The sequence below is a fragment of the Tympanuchus pallidicinctus genome, unplaced genomic scaffold (genome assembly GCF_026119805.1).
Source record: "Tympanuchus pallidicinctus isolate F22 unplaced genomic scaffold, pur_lepc_1.0 scaffold17, whole genome shotgun sequence".
Classification (NCBI taxonomy): Eukaryota; Metazoa; Chordata; class Aves; order Galliformes; family Phasianidae; genus Tympanuchus; species Tympanuchus pallidicinctus.
Genome location: NW_026294690.1, coordinates 4,360,530 through 4,379,983, shown reverse-complemented (window position 1 = coordinate 4,379,983; position 19,454 = coordinate 4,360,530). Strand labels below are relative to the sequence as shown.

At 38.9% G+C, this 19,454-nt stretch overlaps 1 protein-coding gene and 1 long non-coding RNA gene across 3 annotated transcripts in view; one reads left to right on the top strand and one right to left on the bottom strand.

Annotated features, from left to right (window-relative positions):
• Nucleotides 1-645: 645 nt before the first annotated feature.
• Nucleotides 646-12,799, bottom strand: LOC128078590 (uncharacterized). The gene is made up of 3 exons (XR_008205712.1): nt 12,757-12,799; nt 5,055-5,916; nt 646-2,523 (listed from the first exon to the last, which is right to left on the bottom strand). It is a non-coding gene; the product is annotated as an uncharacterized LOC128078590 (long non-coding RNA).
• A 4,126-nt stretch (nt 12,800-16,925) lies between these two features.
• Nucleotides 16,926-19,454, top strand: part of TAMM41 (TAM41 mitochondrial translocator assembly and maintenance homolog) — a 28,961-nt gene continuing 26,432 nt past the window's right edge. For both annotated transcript variants that reach the window (XR_008205573.1, XM_052678352.1), the window contains exons 1-3: nt 16,926-17,090; nt 17,553-17,732; nt 18,609-18,701. Coding sequence is in view for 1 of the 2 variants with exons in the window: in XM_052678352.1 (XP_052534312.1) it covers nt 16,953-17,090; nt 17,553-17,732; nt 18,609-18,701 (411 nt within the window). In the remaining variant the exon portion in view is untranslated. The remainder of the gene's footprint in view (nt 17,091-17,552; nt 17,733-18,608; nt 18,702-19,454) is intronic.

Below are 19,454 nucleotides of genomic sequence, written 5' to 3'. Positions count from 1 at the left end.
CTGGTTTAGCCTTTTGCCTGGGTACCTCAGCACTGTGACTGAGTGCTGGCCTCAAGTTGGCAGGAGCTGTGAAGGGGCAGACTGCACCACACTAAGCCTAAGATAACAAGCTTCTCCAAAGGAAGGTGAATAACTGTCTTGTCTTCTACCAATCCAGAGGCAATACCACAGCTACTGAGACAGTATCTCTTAAGCTTTGTGGTAAAATGTGCCAGTGTGATTTGGCTCAATGAAAAAAAATATTTAAACCCTCTATTTAACACTTCGACTGAAGTATACTGCTACCTGGACAGTCTAAGTTACATTCCTGAGCAGAGATGAGCCCTCCAGGAATAGCCTTTGTAAAAGTGTCCCTCTTGTAAAGCATGCATGTTTTCCTCATTCATGGCAGGAGGATTTCAGTTTGCGTGCTCAGATATAGAGAAAAGCACTTCATTAGTTAATCACAGAGCAGATCTACTCCATCTAATGGCCATACTATTTTTTTTCACTCTTGCTAAGAAGTGGATTGCCTCTTGATACAGTATCTTAGCATCACCTGCATGGTTCCTGCTCAAGGTGCTAGTAGTGCACAAGCACATCTTTAAATATTAGATCCAGAAGAACAAAAAGGCTAGCCATCAGTTGACACAAGAAATAATGAAGACCCAACAGAACTAGCTTCAAGCTTGTTTGGAAGCATCTTGCAGTTTTCTCATCATGAATCAAGGAAGATTCATAATCAGTATGAGGTTTTTCTTGGTACGTCTTAGTGATAAGAGACGTCTTTATAAATACTAACATGAAATTGTAAAAACAATTTGTTATACATCATGCTATATTAGCTGCAGCAAGATGTTTATTCTTCTCCTTTACACACACATCCTCTTCTCTCAAAATATATTTAGTTACAGGAAAAACAAGTACATACTGTAAGACTGCTTGAAAAAGCCCTGAAGTTCAGCGATATGACAAACAAAACTTTTCCAAATATTTTGATAATAAATTATTAGATATTATTTCCAATCTAATGTCAGAATGAAGCAGTGGTTTTTAAGATACTCTGCTAAGGAGATTAATTTTAAAATTAAAGATCCACTACCTCGTTAGACCCATTTACTCTCTTACAGAGCACCAGAAAGATCTGTCTTTTCCTCCTCTTGATGAGTCACTGCTTACGACACAGACATTGTGCAGACTTGATGTCTTTATGAAGATTAAATAGTCCCATAAATGCAATTAGACTGAATATGTACTTGCTGATTTGTAATTGCATTCGGAATAAACTTTACATTAACAGAAAAATTAGAGTAAAAAAAATTATCTGCCATATTATGTCTGTCCAGTTCATTTCCCTACAGCAGTGGGCAGAGATTCTAAAGAGAACACTCTCCTGATTTCTGCAGTAATCGATTTATGCCTCAGAGCAAAAAGCAGTAGCACACAGCCAGGTATTTAAGAATATCTCTGAAAATACTGGAATATTTGAGTCATATCTACTGATTCAAATGTATCTCACTGGCTTCATTTTTTCAGTGCCTCTGAACAGCCCAGTAAACAGCAAAAAAGAGCTGAACAGGAAGAGATTCAGTAAGAGCAAACCAAGCTCCTGTCTATTGTTTTTTAAATGAAAAAGGAACATGTTAATAGAAGTGCTGAATTTGGGGTACTAATCTACAGCACATGCAGGTTAAGCAAGGATAGGCAGCCCACCCAGCCCTCCACCAGTTTTTTTTCTGATAAATTGATCTTAAATATCCAGACCAAGATTTCTTTTTGCTATATAGTACTATTTCTTATGCCTCAAAGAAATAACAATATTATTACGCTGAACTCATTTTCTTTGAGAAAACATGGTAAAAGAGATTAACTATTCACAGTCAAGATGATTTCCTTTTCCTCTACATTTTGACCTGATTATATCCACCACTTGAGCAGGAAAATATACTGATTTCTTTAGACTCCCCTTTATTGAAAAGCTATCAAGAAAGCTCTAACTTGACTGTTCTGCAGCATGCTACACATTGCTACAGAACTGCAGATGCTTACAACCACACCGCTTGTACAGATCAGTTATCCAGCCAAAAGACAATATTTCAGTTCTTTAAACCAGGGGATTCAATGCTAAAAACATTAAAAATCTTTAGTTTTGTTTTCTATTTTTAATCATACAGAAATATTGAGTGCTAATTATGCCCAGCACGCTGTGATTTAAAGTCAAACTGTTAATTACAAGCATTCCTCAGGAACTCTACAGTACATCTTAATTCTTCAACACCAAAATGCACATACAAGCAGTAAAGAACAAAATACTTTGCAAATTAAGAAGATTCCAGCTATTTTGCATAGAGAAAAATATTCAATGTCTTCGCATATCTATGTTTACTATTACTGGAAACTACATGTAAAAAGTACATGTGAGACCTACACTGCAGGTCAGTAAAATGGCAGCAGGCAGACAGCTTGCTCAAGAACATGCAAGAGCTCAGAAGAGAAGAGAATTTGGTGCCTTCAGCAAACGCGGTGCCTTGCCTGTCAGTGGCCCTGCAGACAAAACGAGAAGAGAGCAGTCACCTGGAAACAGATACAAGTAAAGCATCCTAAGATACCTGGTTTGCCTTGACAGTGACACTCAAAGAAAAGCCATAGGAGAGGCCTTGAGGATTGTTTAGGGAAAGTTTTCATTAGATATGTTCAGGAATTTACCAAAATGAACTCAATCAGCTGACCACGACAATTGATTAGAATGTCAAGAAGTCTAGTTTCAGTTTTTTTCTGTCACTATCCCATAACCCAGGTTAGAGAACTAGCCTATGGTCTGAGCCTGCCCCATGGCCGGCTCCTCCACAAAACACAGCTTCTGCATCACATCATATCCATGATTCAGAGCAAAACTTCCTCAGCAATGGGGTTCAAGTACCTGGAATTTTTGCAATATAAATATTTATGTGTAACTATGCAATTTCTCAAAGGGAAAGCTTTATGTTAATCTAATCTCAAAACCAGAGAAGTTCCTACAGCCATTGAGGACAGTGGCAGAGCACATTCTGGAGAGAATGTAGGTCTCGATGTTGTAGATTATTTACTGGACTGATATTTTCTTGCTCTTCTTGTAAGTGTTTTAAAACCTTACTATCACCCAGATGAACTGATTTTTTTCCCCTGAAATTTTGTAGAATAAGAGTGTTTTTGCAACCCACTTTTGATATGTCATCTTTGTGATTACATAAATACAAGAGTTTTGTGAGCTCATATCCATACAGGATAACAAGAAAGTCAGAACCCAGAAGGCAATAGACAATGTTAAATAAGAATTAAAGATATTCTTGAGCACACCAGAACACAACTAGTCATGTTGTACTAACAAATTATCTTAAATCATAATGCCTGAGAATCTTTGGATCTAAGTCAAGTTTCTTTCCACACAGAAATTATAACAGTGTTTGCTGGTTTGATTTGACAGATACCAATTTCATATTTCACTCAGCAAATGGACCTTCGTTTTCTTTAGTACATTCCACTCTTCAGGAAAGAAACTGTAGTATTTATCTAGAATTTGTACCACCTGTGCAAAATAAATCACTTTTTTGTTAATTTTTCTGCTTAAAGAAAAAGGGAACTTAATGTGCATCTTCAAACATTTTTACATTTGTATCTCTTTCATTATAATATAAACATCCCTAGAGTTTGTTTAAACACCTTATAATTGAAATTCATTGCGCAGTGTCTTTATGGACTTTTGCTTGGGTTCTACAAAGCAAGCAGAGTTCTGCTGTAGACATTCACTCCAAACAAGTTACAAGCAGTTGAATATCCCCTGGATACCAAAAGATTTATTATTTCTTATTGATTTGTGCAGACTGGGATACAGGTTTGCAGACCTGTATGAGAACACACAAAACAAAACTCCTGCAGATCATAGGAGTGCAAATTACTTGAAACATTTCAAGATCACTTTTTTCTGTTTTGCCTTATAGTACTCATCTGTTCACAGCATATCTGGAAAAATAATGAATGCAGTGCATGATGGAAAATGCGTTAACTCTAGCATGCAAGATATTTTTAATGTTTATCATCTGACACATCAAATGAAATAAAATGCATTCCATGCAACAACAGTAAAGAGGCACAACTGACAAATAAACAAGGAGGCAGAAAAAAAGGATCGGAGTTGCAAGGATGTGTTTGTGGGTTTTCATGCTTCTTGCTACTTGGATGAACTTATTAGGCCAAGAATCTGTGTGTTGGTACAGTATTTATTACTGTTTGAACCTTATATGTGAAGGCAAGCATAAGGCAAATTTTTTATTTTCTGGATATAGTGACATTTGTCCTATTAGGAGTAAGTTAAATGCTAATAACTTACATTAATATTTTTCATGAATTATTCAGCAAAATAATTAAAATTCATAGTAAGTTCTAAGTTTCATAGCGAAAGTGATTTTCTAAATTGTATTTTTAAATGAAGTTTAAAATAGAGAGCAAAATTTTATTCTAAGTAGCAGAAGGTAAGAGAGCCAATGGATGGTTGTCCAGTTGGGGAAAAACAAGACATAAAGAGCAATGAAAGAAAAACAGAGACAGAAAAAAAAAGTGGTCCTCTAACGAACAGGATTTTGCATTCCTATTATCCAAAGTACTTTGCCCTCAACACTCATAAATGGTCTAGAGAATCAAAATAAATCAATTTTAGCATTAATGTGTTATTCCACTACTGGAGGAACTTGTACATGTGTTATAGATGGCACAGCTTTTCAGCTCTGGTTATTATTGAAGTTCTACTTTTTCCACTTATAAAATGATAGAATATAAAAGGATACAAATTCTATGTCCCAAACTGGAAATTAAAAAGAAAAAAAATAAAAGCCTTGTCTGCTCCCTGAAGAATTGGTCATACATTGTTTCTCATCTTAAATATACTGTACTTCCATAATTCTTAGCACAGACTTTCAACATAAGTTGATTCCAGTAACTGCAAACTGTACTATGGCATTTACATTACAATTTAGATGCAGCATAAAACTAAATAATATCATTTTTCATTCATTTGAGATGCCTGCTTTTCTACTTCTTACCTGAAGACCTGGCTTCATGTTACTTTCAAATAAGAGCCCTTTCAGTCCTTTGCCTTCTGGCTCCATCAAGGTTCATTCACAGCGGACGCGTTCTGTCAAGTTGCACGTAAGCAAGGATAAAGGTCCACCTTTCTTGGTTTGCTGCACAAGACTGGCAGATGTGCAACTCTCTTCCATTTGCCAGCAAGGCCTACTACTCATAAGCACTTTGAGATCACCTTTCAACAAGGACTTGTTTACTCAGTCCTTCAAAGAGCATGAATATAAAAGCTAGAAGTGATCACTTTACTCTTCCCTTGAATTTCAAGGCATGGCCTCTTGACAGATAAATTGAAAGGCTAAGTGCAACTTACTGGGAAAGAAAACAGACTTTTTCTAATTCTCCATAGAAATTCTCTTGCCAGGATGTTAATATTAAAATATATGGTGCATACAGTGGCTTCACTGAGTCACATGCACTGCCACTGCCATAACCTCAGCTGCTTGGCAAACTCAGCAGTGAGGTCAGACAAATTTCGTGATTCCACACTTTTGCCAAGAAAATCACATAAGGGCAAAGATCAAATGGAAGCAGCAGCATTTATAGATGGACTGTCTGAGTCTCCACATTCACAACTGAAAAGCAATCTTTCTTGTTTTTAATATGTTGCATTTAAGGATTCTACATAACCTGGAAGTTCTTCTGGTCGGTATGTGTTGCTATGGGAACAGAGTTTATTTCACTTACACAGCTTTCACAGCACTCTTAAATAGAGGAATTGAGTAGATGCACAATCAACAACTGCAAAACTGATTACTCTTTTCAAGTTCATGTTGAGCAGACCAAGTTTTAGCAGAAGTGAATCAGTGAGACACTTGGCACCTGAAGGTAAAAATCAAATCTGAAATCAATCCTTACTGTCTGAATACACCTTCGCCGGGCATCTCAAATGATATCTTTAAATAAGTTACATAACACTCACTGGATATTGAAATCTCCTTGCTACCCAGTATACTAACATTTCTGAAGTGATTTCTCACTGAAAAAGAATTTTACAGGACAAGATTTTATTTTGCATTTGAAAACCATGGGATTTTAGTAACGAAGCCTGATAAGCATGAGAAGAAATTCTGTCTTTTTTTTTTTTGTCACTTAAGGCAGTGTGAAATGAAAGCATACATTTAAATCATGAGGATGCCTTGCAATACAGGCATAGCAGCAAAAAAAAAAAAAAAACCTACCAACAACCCATACCAAACCCACAGCCATAAAGTCACTTCCATATGTGTTACCATGAAAAACAATCTTAGTAAAAAGAAAGTTTTAATGAAGTTATTTTTAATGAAGTTATACAATCTGCTTCTGGATAAATCAAAAACAAATTCAATTCAGGAAAACATCAGATTATGAATCTGAAGGTTTTTGTTTAAAAAGGTATAAGTCTGTCTGTATGCAAGGTAGACCAAGAGAAAATGCATTTCTCACAATTACTTAATGTTCTATATATCTGATCACCACCAATTTTCTTTTAAAATTAAATGAGGAAAGGAAACTTTAGAAGGAGAGCCATTTTAATTATTAAATCACGTGCGGTAACAAGGCTTACATGGATTGACCACAAGGAAAATGGCTAAAAATCATAATTCTGTTGTAGCTAACAACAGCGAAAAGCAGCTTCAGGAAGCCACTGTATCTGATATTGTTCAAATACAATAGATACCAGGGGGCAGGGGAGAGAACTGCCCTCATTGCTGTAATTTTCTGGCCACAGAGTGATTTGGAGTTCTATGGAAAATTTCACAATAGATGAGTAACTCAGCCTATGGAGTTTTTTTATGTGAAAGACATAGATTTTTTTTTCATGAACAAAACCTGTGAAGTTGAGACTAAAACCTGCGACTGAAAAAGCCCAACTCACAAGTAAAGCTGTGTTTCCATAGCATAATACACTGTGACCATAACTACTAGGCTGCCCTCACACTTCTGAAAGAATCTATGTTCTCAGCTGTGTATTTAGATTATACTGTGGTATATTTTTGTTATATTTTCAGATCTGAGTATTTGTGTAGTGCATTCATATACGCAGGAGCAGCTCACTAGGAAGCTTATATGAAATGGTTCTGTATTGTCATTCACGAGCTCAATTCTTGACAACCATCCTTAAGGAAGGCATGAGAAATCTCAGGAATATTCCAGCTGGACTTCACGTCTCACCTTTCTGAAAGGTTTCCATGGCTGCTAGAAACAAGAGTGTAAAACTGTGTTTAAAAAGAGAATGTGGAGAAGAGCCAAGTATTGCTTTGCTGTCTACAGCTGCAACTCTGTGTTTCTTTTGCTTTCCCTCCTGCATTAGCACACTGGGCAGTGAGGATGGGGCCAAGAAAGTGCCTGACAGACAGAGAAGTGATGCTGCTTGCAGGGGAATGTCAGTTTGCTATCGGCTGTTAAATTCTGAGGAGAAAAAGAGAAGTTTGCAATGAAGCAGAAAGATGAAGGGGTGGGTCAGGGTGCACTGAAAGAAGAGAATAAGAGAGAATGAGGAAAAAAATGAAAAAGACAGTATTGAAATAAAACACCAGCAAACTCATGAAATGAAAAGTACCCCAAGAAAGATACATGCATGAAAAATTCTGTATGCTTGATTAAATTAGAGATGGACATTCCTCTGAATAAGTTTCAGACAGGAATAATGTTTGTCTGAATCCAAATTTAATCTTTGCTACCTGCAGAATACACAATACCTGAATTTTCAATGCTTAAATACAAACTGAATCTGTGACTGTATTTTAAATTATAGCTATGCCACAGATACTCAAGATGCTCTGTGGCATTTGACTAATTCTCTTTTATTTCAGCAAAAACAGTATTCTGTTCAATGCATTGCTTTAATATACTTCATTCTAGAGCTGCATTGAGGATAGGACTGACTTGAGAAGGAGCTATTGCTCGCAGTATTACCAAAATAAGCTGATTATGGTAATTTTCTAGCAGCTTAGGTTTTTTACTGTATGTTCATAGGGTATATCACAGGCAAAAGTTTGTTTTGCATAACCAGAAGCCATGTAAACATCAGCTCTTACTCTCCACTCCACAGCTTGTTATTACAGGCATAACAAACTCATGGAATTGATAGCTCACATCTGCTCAGAGGAGACCTCAGCAGAAGATTTCCCAGCACAGTAAGGAGCCTTCTGCTGGAGACCACTCTAATATACTTCCCTCCATTTGTTCTGTCATATTTTGGTATTCTGCAGTTCTGTTTTTCCCCAGTGCTCTTTGTAAATGAAAAATCATTTGCTTTGTGATCCATTTTTGTCTGAGAGCTATGCACATCATCATGTTAAAAAAAAAAAATCGCTCAGTGCCAAGCTGAGATGCATCCTTCATTGACAATTAACTTTTGTTATTTGATTATTTAAAGTACATTCTATTTGTTTGAAAACTAAATCTCTGCAGGGCACAAAGGTCTTTAAAACCTAACTCTAAAAGATATTCATAAACATCAATGCTTTTGCCTTTAATGAAGGAATATATTTATAAATGTATATATACATTTAAATTAAATTTAAATTTAATTTATTTAAAAAATACATTTAATGAAGGAATATATTTATAAATGTATATATATAGTTCCCAAAATGTCAATAGAAACACTTGACATTGATTCTAGCTCTGGAGTGGAGCAGTCTTAAGGAAGCAAGATCTGAGCCAGCTAAATTGGCTTGAATTCTTCACAAATTTGGCTTGAAGTGGGTGAACTACTCAGTCAATGCAGTATTTTGGGAAACTGCATTTTATTCTGAAAACTTGTTTTAAGTGATGGCATTTCTGTTCTCTTGGAAGACAGCAGCAAGACAGACCTGAGCACTAAGCCTCCTACACAGCCAGAGACCAGCAACAGGAGGCACAGTAGCTATACTAACTTCTGTGCTTTTGCTGGTATTACCAGTCATCTGGAAAACAAGGGTTAACAGCAGCTTGCTATAGGAAGGACTCAAAGCTACATATCAAAGATCTCAGGCCCATGTGTGCATAGGATTCACACAGTATTAATGAAGTGCCATACATTTGATTTCCTTTGTAAAGACTTGTCAGAGCTGTACAACTCTGCCCAAGCCTACAGAAGCAGCCTCAGTTTCCTTAAAGATCAGCACACATCTAATTCCTGACAGCACAGAGTGAACCTTTCAAGAGTTGCTGCCACATGTCTTTTAAGCTTTAAAAAAGTCAACCCATATCCTTAGGAGAACTTACAGATTCCATTATGAAGGACAAAGGCATGATTTTTTCCTGCTTACAACAGTTTGTTATTCTCATCTACTATAAAGACATAAAATAAACAGTCCAGGAATCATCTGAATTTTGACTGTGCTTTAAGACATTGCTAATTAGAGCCTAAGAAAGGCACTAAAAATACCCAGACATGCAGCTGACACCTTCTCGATTCAATTTGAGAACCTTCTGTGCCAACTTAGCAGCAGTGACTAACAGAACCGCTTTTAATGTCTGCTTTTCCACGAACAGTCATGTACAAGAACTACTTTTGTTCCAGCAAGAGATGGATAATTAGGATGAGTAACATTTTTCTCCTCTCCTGAAAACAAATAATTGCTTCAGTCATTAAGGAGTTCAGCAAATAGAGCAGTTTATCCAAAACTAAAAAATTTCTAAAAAGCAATAATTTCTCATCTATATTCAAGTTTCTTCATTGCAAATGATTTTTTATTTATTTAAATAAAAAGCATTCCTGCTTTCATGGAAAGATGTGTCTTTCGGGTTTGACAAACAAGTCCAAGAAATAAATTTTAAAAGTACAGAAAACTTTGAGAACACCACGAGGTCAAGAGGAATAGAAATTTTTGTTCTGTGCATCATACAACAGTTCAAATCATTACATCAGATTAAACTGAGATGAAATCACAAGATTCGCAAGGTCTTCCCATGGAAAACAGCATGAGAGGTGGCCCCATGTGAACCTCATCAAGTTCAGATAGGCTAAGTGCAAGCTCTTGAACATGGGTTGAGGCAATCTCAAATATGAACACAGGCTCAGCAAAAAGTAGATATAGAGGGCCCTGTGGAGAAGGACTCGTGGGTATTAGTGGGTGAAAAGCTCAACTTCAGTCTGCAGTGTGTGCTTGCAGCACAGAAAACAAGACACATCCTGGGCTGCATCAAAATTAGCATGGCCAGGAAGGTGAGGGAAGCGACTTTCCCTCTCTGCTCAGATCCCACACTCAGCTTTGGGGTCCCCCAGCACAGCAAGGACATGGACCTGTTTAATAGGTCCAGAGGAGGCCACAGGGACAATCAGAAAAGGCTGCCTCCTGGGAAGAAAGACTGAGTAGAGGTGGCACTGCTCATCCTGGAGAAAAGGCAGCTCTGGGACACCTGACTGTGGCATTTCATCACCTGGATGGGCTACGAGAAAATGGAGAGGGACACTTTCAAGGGGAGTAGTGATAAGGCGAGAGTTTAAACTTAGAGTGCAGATTTAGATTACATATAAGAAACTCCTTAATCAGAGGGTGATGAGGCACTGGCGTAGTATGCCTAGAAAAGCTGTAAGTGCCCCATCCCTGGGGATGCTCAGGGCCAGATTGGATGGGGCCTTTGGCAACCTAATGTAGTGTGTGACAACCCTGGACTAGAATTCAAAAAGGATAAAACACTTCAGACTATGAAGAACAAAAGCATTCTCCTGATTAAGGCTGAACTTTTCGTGAAAAAATTAAATAAGTTGCCCTAAAGGGTCCTTGAAGGTCACTGATTGTGTGTCAGTCACTTTCTACACCACACCTTCACTCATCCCATTATGCACTCCTGTCACCTTGTTCTCCACCATGTTTACTTTGGGACCTGAAGGGTTTTAACTGGCTGGCCAGGTAAAGGAAAGCAGCAGTAAACTAGTAAACTACTTGTTTAGTAATAAAGCTGCAAAAAGGATTGTGGGAGATAAGCTGGTCGTGATTTTACGCAGCCCACACAAGCATTACCTTAAAATATCACTGCAGTGTATTTTTCAGCATCATCAGTTGTTTATTCAGCTTAATGATCTTTCCTTTTTTTTTTTTCTTTTGTACAGAATTTCAGTGCTGCTTAAGAAATAGAGATTATGAAAATAGATGACTTAGAGCAGCTACAATTATTAGGCTAATAAATAACCTACTGCATTGAAGGTAGAAGTGCCTTCAACAGATTCAAAACACTAGCATGCTGCTAATATTTATGTAGTTAAAAAAACACTTGACGTTGATGTAAAATGAAGTTTCTCCATCACACGCTGTATCTACAAATTACAAATTCTCACACTCAAAAACTGTTATGTAAAGAAAAGTGGCTGAATTAGTCCAACCTTTATCAACTCAGATTCACAGATGCTAAGGAAATACTGCAGAACGCACAGTGGACATTCAGAACCTCACCTCATTACACCCTCAGACCAATATATGTGGCCATTATGCATATACCAGGAAACCAAGTCCTTAATAAACATCATGGTTTATTATGAAATATACTCTTTCAATTAGAATTACTGACAAAACAGATTAGAAATAAAGATGACTGGGAAGCATCCTATTATTGTTAATGTCCCTGGAAGCACTGTTACCACTGTAATTGGTACTGATGTCACTTCCCAGGCGGTGTTTCATTATTTACTTTACTACTGCCAACAAGTCACCAGCTGGTATTACTCTAGCTTTGCATCACTGATAATACAGCTAGAGCTCTGTTACCTTTCCAGAGCCAGGGTGGTTAATAATTAAAGAGTGCTTAGATAGGAAACAATGAACTTGGGATAATCTATGGCTCCTCATTGTTCCATATAATAATGGCACAAGGGAACACCTTGGCTTGTTACTGCCTACTGACTCCACAGAAGAGAAAAAGATATAAAAAATGAAATGTCTGTTGACTTTCCCTATTGCTCTTATCCAACTACAGAAAATAAAGAAACTTCCCTTAAATTTATCAAGTGGGATGGTGACTTAAAGCATTCAGTGAAGAAGTGAGTGCTATTGATTTTTTTGTACAAAACAGTGGCTCCCAGCTACCACAGAATATTAGCTAGTAATAAGCAATATTTGGTCTTATATGGAAGTCAGTTCCTCCAAGATTAAATATTGCTGTGTAATTACATGGTTTGGAGAGAAACTACCTGTAATCTACCTGCAATACACCACCTGCAGGAAAAGAACAGAGTTTTTGTCTCATGATGTTTCACTGTGTTCCATAAGAGTGAGTGCTGATGTGCAAAATAAAGTTCTCCTTACGTTGCCAGTCTGGTACTGAACTTCCTGACTAGAATAGGCAAGACAACAGAACTGGAGTTAGAAGAAGTGCCAACATCTCAATTCTTAAGTAGTTTTTGGAAGTAATTTTTGGTTTTCATTATCCTCACTGTTATCATTGCCTGGAAGCAATCAACTTATTTATTTTAAATATTCTTCATAATTCTCTCCCATTTAGGTGATGCTGATGACTAAGCTGGTTTTAGTAACAGGTCTGAAAGAGACACCAAGAAATTCTGAGCTACACCTCTGTCACTGTTTGAAGAAAAATCCCTTGGATAGTGGTGAGTCAGAGGGTCACAAATAAGCCTGTAGAGAGGAATGCTGTAACACGATGCAAAACACAACAGAGCAGCAAGGTCCCAGGCCACAGTAAGTGAGGATCTACTCACACGTGACAGCTCAGAAATAAAATTAACAACCTGCTTACCTCTAAAAGGCCTGTAAGGACCTTAGCCAGGCATGGATCTCTAAACAAGATGCTCTTGTTTCCACTGCCAACTCTTAAATGAGGTCTGGGAGGGGGTGGATCCTGGCTACACCCCTTCTGATCTCTCAGGTACATTGTGTACACCTGAGCTCCCTGGGTTGGCCTCACCTTCCCACCAGATGCTCAATCACTGGTTCTAGCTGTGACTTGCATTTCCACTATAAAGGGAAAGCTTTACTCAATGTATATCAACAAATGGCACAGGTTCCCTAAATGCTTATAGGTAGCATTACATCCTAAGCTCTTCAAATCTAAGGAAAAAAGATTTGTGGTCCTCTCCCACTCTCTTGCTGGTAAAACAAACAAACAAACAAACAAAAACAGTTAAAATTACAGGAGGAAATTACAAGGAGGCAGCTCTAACTTGAGAGAGGAGTAGAGGGCATCTGGTGGTGTTTGTTGTTGTTAATGTATACCAACAGCAAGGCAATTCAGACCTACGTGCAGCTTCACCAGCAAGAATTAATATATTCCATGCTTCTCAACAAGCAAACAAAAATGTAACAAACGGAGAAATTAAAATAATGTAAGCACAGAAGCACAAATAGTTCTAGAAGAAATAAGATGATACAACTTTCTATTGCCAGATGCTGACACTATGAAAATTGCTGTTAATACTGTTATAGTGGTTAAAGATACAAGTGGTACAAATGCTCACAGGAAGTTGCCATCTCCAAGAGGTACATACTATGGAAAAGTAGGACAGGTCCCCCCCCTCTATCATAAGATACACAATATTGTTTGCTCGAGGAGTATCACAGAATCACCGTGTTGTGGGGCTTGAAAGAACTTCTGGAGATCATCCAGTCCAGACATCCTGTCAAAGCAGACTGTATGCAGTTGGTTGCACAGGGAAGCATCCAGACAGGTTTTTAATATCCGCAGAGAAGGTAACTCCACAACATCTGGGCAGCTTGTTCTACTGCTCTGTAACCCTCAAAGTAAAGAATTTTTTCCTTCTGTTGGTATGGAACTTTTGTATGTTCCAGTTTGTGCCTGCTGCTGGGCACCATGCAGAGAGCGTGGTCCTACCATATTGACACCCATCCTTTAGATATTTAACAGCTTTCATAAGGTCCATGGAGATGAGATCAGAAAATGAACAGAAAGTCTTTTCTTAGTAAGCAGGACCATTGCAGGTGAGGTACATTAATTTCAAAGCAGCATTTCTGGCACTGTAGAGAAGATGATTTGATGAATCCAGTTCCAAGCTATCAGATCAACTCGTGAATTGATAGGACATATTCAGAACGAAGTTCATGAGAACAGTTAATTTTAAATTAGCAATGAGGATTCTGGCATTAAGATAAGACTGTGAAGAACTAACACTGAAACATTCTACAGTGTTGGGCTTAGCATATGTGTTGAACAGCATATACCACTTGGAATTCACACACTGAACAGAGCCAACATCTGTGAGACTCCTTTACTCTAAGGAACTGGGGAACACAATGGTACAATAGAAATGAAAGCCTACACTTAGAAATAAGATCTCTAGTCATATGGGGGCTATACGCATTTTATTGCCAGTGGCCAAAGCTGAAAAAAAGCTCAGACGTTGTTGTACCTTCTCATGAGAAATGAACTGCAGTATCAGAACTTGCTTGACTGAAAGAAAAAGGAATAAAAGCAAAAGACAAATGTGTTATGATATGTTGTATCCTTCCTTACCCAGCTTCAATGCATGGAATCAATCACAGACAAGATTTTAAGTGAGAAAACATTAGAAAAAAAACCAGTACGCGTATCTTTCAAACTAGCACTGCCAGCAAGAGAAGAAACTGTCTCTCATTTCCACCAGCACAAACATGTGGTAAAGCACAACATTGGTGACCTGGTTAAAACTCATTTTTTAAAAAAGCTGGTTTTAACCCACATCAATTTTCCAGTCTGTTCTGATATGCAGCCACGCAAACACCTACACTGGTAAAAGTGGGTAGAAGAAAACTGCTCCCTCTGACAGCAGGGCTGGCTGAAAGTGTAAATGAAACTTAAGACCTTCTGGTGTTTGCAGATTTTCTTACCAGAGTTAGCAAAGTAAAAGTTAAATTGAAAACAGATTAGAGGCCAAGTTCAAAGTTGGTATGAGACACAAAACAACTTCGCAAATTTTAGAGAAATTCATCATAGACTGTCAAAAATCTGTTCCAAGTCACAAGCTATTAGTCTTAAAACTAAATGTACTGCTAATGGTGAGCTGTTGTGTTCTGCTCTCTTCTGATCCTTTTTTAAACAAAATCACTGATGGAGAATTACGGATCTTTTTCAGAGTTTACAGGTAGCTGTAAGGAATGTGAGCAGAGATTAGAAAATAAGACTGGCCAATAAATGAATGTCAATATTTGAATGCTTTTTCTATAAGTATTCTGAGAGCTTTTGGAAGAACTGTTTGAGCAACTAATACCACTTTTCTCTGTTAGCTTATTTAAATTCTTAATTAAACTGTTTACTAATCAGCCAGGAGATACCACTTATAACAGCATGCAACAGACACAGTCCCATGGTTTCAGAATGACTCTTCTTAGATTCAGAAAATATACAGGAAAATGGAGCATTTAGTGCCTTTATTCCCAGTGATGCCTAACAATTTGCCAAATTGCTACAGCTAGTTGTCATGGTTCTATCTGTGTAAAGCCTGTACTTAATTGGATGAATTATCACCTGATATAATTTTCACCCCAATGTTTTAGACAGGATGACATGTATCAAATAGCCTGCCTAAAATATTTCTTTGTATGCCCCATAAGTGATGTTCCAGGTCCTCTTCCCAAAATAACACAATTTCTACTAACTGAAGTAGTAGGAAAGACTTCCAAATGCAAACTCAGGAAAAATGACTGCTCTTTATTGTTTGCCTTGAAGTAATTTAGTCATAAACAGTAACTGATAGCCTTGAATTTCTTACCAAGGAAAGAACAAGGTCTGTGATCTGCCTTACAAGAATTTAGATGGAAGGACACCTGTGGGTTCTGAATCAGAGTCTGAGTTGAAATGCTTCCAAACCCCACCCACAGTGGGACCTTGTTGATATACTCCTTTGTGACCTTAAAAATCAGAGTAGTGAAAATTCAGTCAGTAGAAACCTAATCATTTCCAGTGTAAATGCACGTTCCTTTAGCAAACTGTTTTGCGTCTGAAATCAAGTGTTTAGAATGGAGACCTCAGAAGGAAGGCTTTGACCGAGCCACGTGATGTATAAAGCTTCCAGAGAGCAGAGGAGCTCCCCTGCAGTTTTCTGATGGCAGCAGCCTTGTGTATGAAAACTCTTCATTTGCCAGCAATCGTGAGGGTTCCTTTCACCTCAGGCGCTCCTTCCACTGTTCCTCATGTGCATGTTCTCCATTTTCTGTAATAACTACAGATCCTCTCGCATGTCAAGTTTGTTTTGAGCAAATGCATAACTCCAGCTTTAGCACATGTCTGACATCAGGCTGGCCCATGCCTTGCCTTGGGTGTGTGATGCCTTTGTTTTCTCAGCCCGGTGTCACAGTAGGATGAACTGAAAGCCATAAAAACAAGGATAATGCGATGCTAAGGAAGGCAGGTGTGGGGAAAGCATAAACAAGACGTGAGTCCACCTTAAGCAGTTTTTTTTTTTTTTTTTTTTTTTTTTTTTTTTTTAACGAATTCAATACTCTCATTGAATTAATTATACAGAACTTGGAAATTAAAACCAAGACAGACTCAGCAGAGTGTTTCATACACAAGAGAGTGTGAGCTGGAGAGCAAAATGCGGTGATTAAACATTGTGGGCTGTTTTCATAGCGCGGGAGAAGCGTGGAGAATCACAGAACCGACACCAGCTCCTGGGAGAAGCACAGAGTGTGGAAGAGATGAGGGGACAGGGACAAACCTCGGGAGGGCATCTCAGGGCGCCTAACAGGCGGGAAGACGCCATCCCGCCGCTCTGCGGCACTGCGCTCGTCCCTGAGCTCAGGTCACCGCCGCCCGCCCTGAGCAGAGCGCCGAGGTGCCGGCAGGCGGCGGCCGCGGCTCCGTCAGCGCGGCCGCTACGGGGCGCTCCGGCACGGAGGCGCTGATCCGGGCGGGAAGGCGGCGGACGGCAGGGGGCGCTGTGCGGAGAGGAGGCGGAGGCTGTATCCTCAGCCGGGGGCGGGGACGCGGGCCGCGGCAGCATGGCGCTGCCGGTGCTGTCGAGCTCCGGGGTGAGGTTCAGGCGGGTCCTGGCGCATTTCCCTCAGGAGCTCAGCCTGGCGTTCGCCTACGGCTCCGGCGTCTTCCGGCAGGAGGGGGCCTCGGCCGGGCACAGCGAGGTGAGAGCGGCGGGTGGCTGGGCGGGCGCAGGCCGCTGTGGGCGCGGGCCGTGTTACTGCGGGAGTGGAGGCGGCCGGCCGTGCTGAGCCTGCCCGGAGCGCGGTGCTGAGCCTGCCCGGAGCGCCGTGTGTGCGGCTGAAGCACGGAAGCAGCGAAAACGAGCCCTTGCTGGTAGCGATCCGAGGAATTGAAGGGCTCTGAGGATTTCATGCTCTCACAAAAAACAAGTGGAAGTAAGGCAGTTCACTACTTAGTAGTGACTGCTTAGCTAAGGTGCAGCCCAGAGTGTAAGCACACAGCCTTTAAACTGTGCCCCACTCAAGGCGTGTATGTGTTCTATTTTTTATTCACGTGTACAATAATTAGCTGATATCTATATATTATGCATGTGTTAGATTAATGTGATCAACATGAATTGCTTACTGACATTGGCAAACTGGTCCTTTTCTCTGTATCCACAGAACAATATGCTGGACTTCGTGTTTGCGGTTGATGATGCTGTGACCTGGCACATGATGAACCTGTTAAAGAACAGGAGTCATTATTCTTTCTTAAAAGTCTTTGGGCCAAAGCAGATAAGTAACATACAGAGCTATGGAGCAGGGATTTACTACAATACTTTAGTGCCGTGCAATGGCAGGGTGAGTATGACTTTAGGAAGGCTAAATATTAGTGTGTGAAGTGTTGAGGTGATTAGCTTAAAGCACATTTTCATGCAGGAAGCACATCTGAGGGATTGCAGCTTAACTGGTGATATTTTCAATATTAAGATCTCAAACTATTTGACAAACACCAGATTTGTGAATCTGAGTTTACATTCTGTATCACTTGCAGTTTGCCAGTGACTGTGAAGTGTATCCCTGTTGTACGTATGGGGAAGTACAGACTTCAATTTAGCAGCTGACTGCACAGTAATAGTGAACTGAATTTTTACTGTTTGACATAAAAAGAATATATTTAACATAGGAAGTTGTCTAATACTTGTTGTCTAATGGCTAACATCCTGGTTTTTGTGTGATTGTAATTAATAATTCCAGGTAAGCACTTACTTGTCCAGCAAGTCCTACATAAAAACTATGTGTAGAATGTATCTGGTAAGAGTGTAGATAGGAGGCAGGGGATGGAGGAGTTCATATTTTTTAGGCAATGCTGCTATCATATATTGCTATTCATATTGTTTTTCTAGTAAATTAAAGAAAAACCCCAAACCTATTATGGAGCTGTGCCGTTTATGTGACTCTTGTTTGTATGATCCTCTTCTTGCGGAGCAGTTCTCTAAGTATTATCAAAGAGAAGCTTTTATGGTCAAGGTGTATTGGAAGAAAATCTGCAAATACTTAGGAGCAAAAATTGCTAAAGAAAAAAGACATTAAAATGTTTTAATTTTATGCATACAGCTCTTTATTGGCGGTGTGCGTTTCTTAGAATTAATGACAGTTGTAGCATTACGTTTCATGGAATAAAAACAGTGCAACTATATTGTTATTCAGACACCTTTACTATGCTTATTTTTTCAGATGATAAAATATGGTGTAATTAGTACTGATACCCTGATTGATGATTTACTTCACTGGAAAACCCTCTATGTTGCTGGACGCCTACAAAAACCGGTAACCATTTGTCTCTTCAGTTACCTGTCTTGAAATGCAGTAAATTACAGGGATGGAAAACTATTAGTTGTAGCTTTAGTTTTAACTTTAGAGATCTGTGAGTCAGCGCTGAAGAAATCAACCCTGATTTAGGGACCTAGTATTGCTGGAGGGGTAATCTGTCAGAGAAGAAGTGAAATGTAACATCCTGAATGTTATTCTGTGTTCTGTGAGAAAAGATACATTAACAATAGCTTTCTGCCTTTAGACCAGTTATTCAAGATTTACTGTATTAACACAAGGTAAATAGTCTGTCTGCCATCACTGACAAATTACAGGAGTCACCAGCACTTTGTGCAGTCGAATAATGGGAGTCTGTAAAGATGAAAGCTGCACTGCTGTGTGGCCACTGTCTAGTTCATTCTCTTGTTTAAATATCAGTAATTAACTGTAAAGTGTGAAGAATGTTGGTTGTCATTCCCATGAGTGCCTGATTCAGTGTGCAGTCAGCAGATGGAGGCAGTGCTAAGTTAAGTTTTCTTGGACTGGGGGTGAGGAGAGCTTTGATGAAGTCGTAGAACAGAAATTAATTATGCTCCTAAACAAAATCTTGGGGAGTGACTTCAAATAGTAGCGCTGAAACGATCTGATTTCCATAGAACTTATGTCAGGTTAGAACAGCTGTTATCTTTGTAAAGAATAAATGCAAAAAGGGAAAATACCATCATCTTTTATTTTTTTTTCGTATTCATTAACTGAAAACTGTTTATTTTG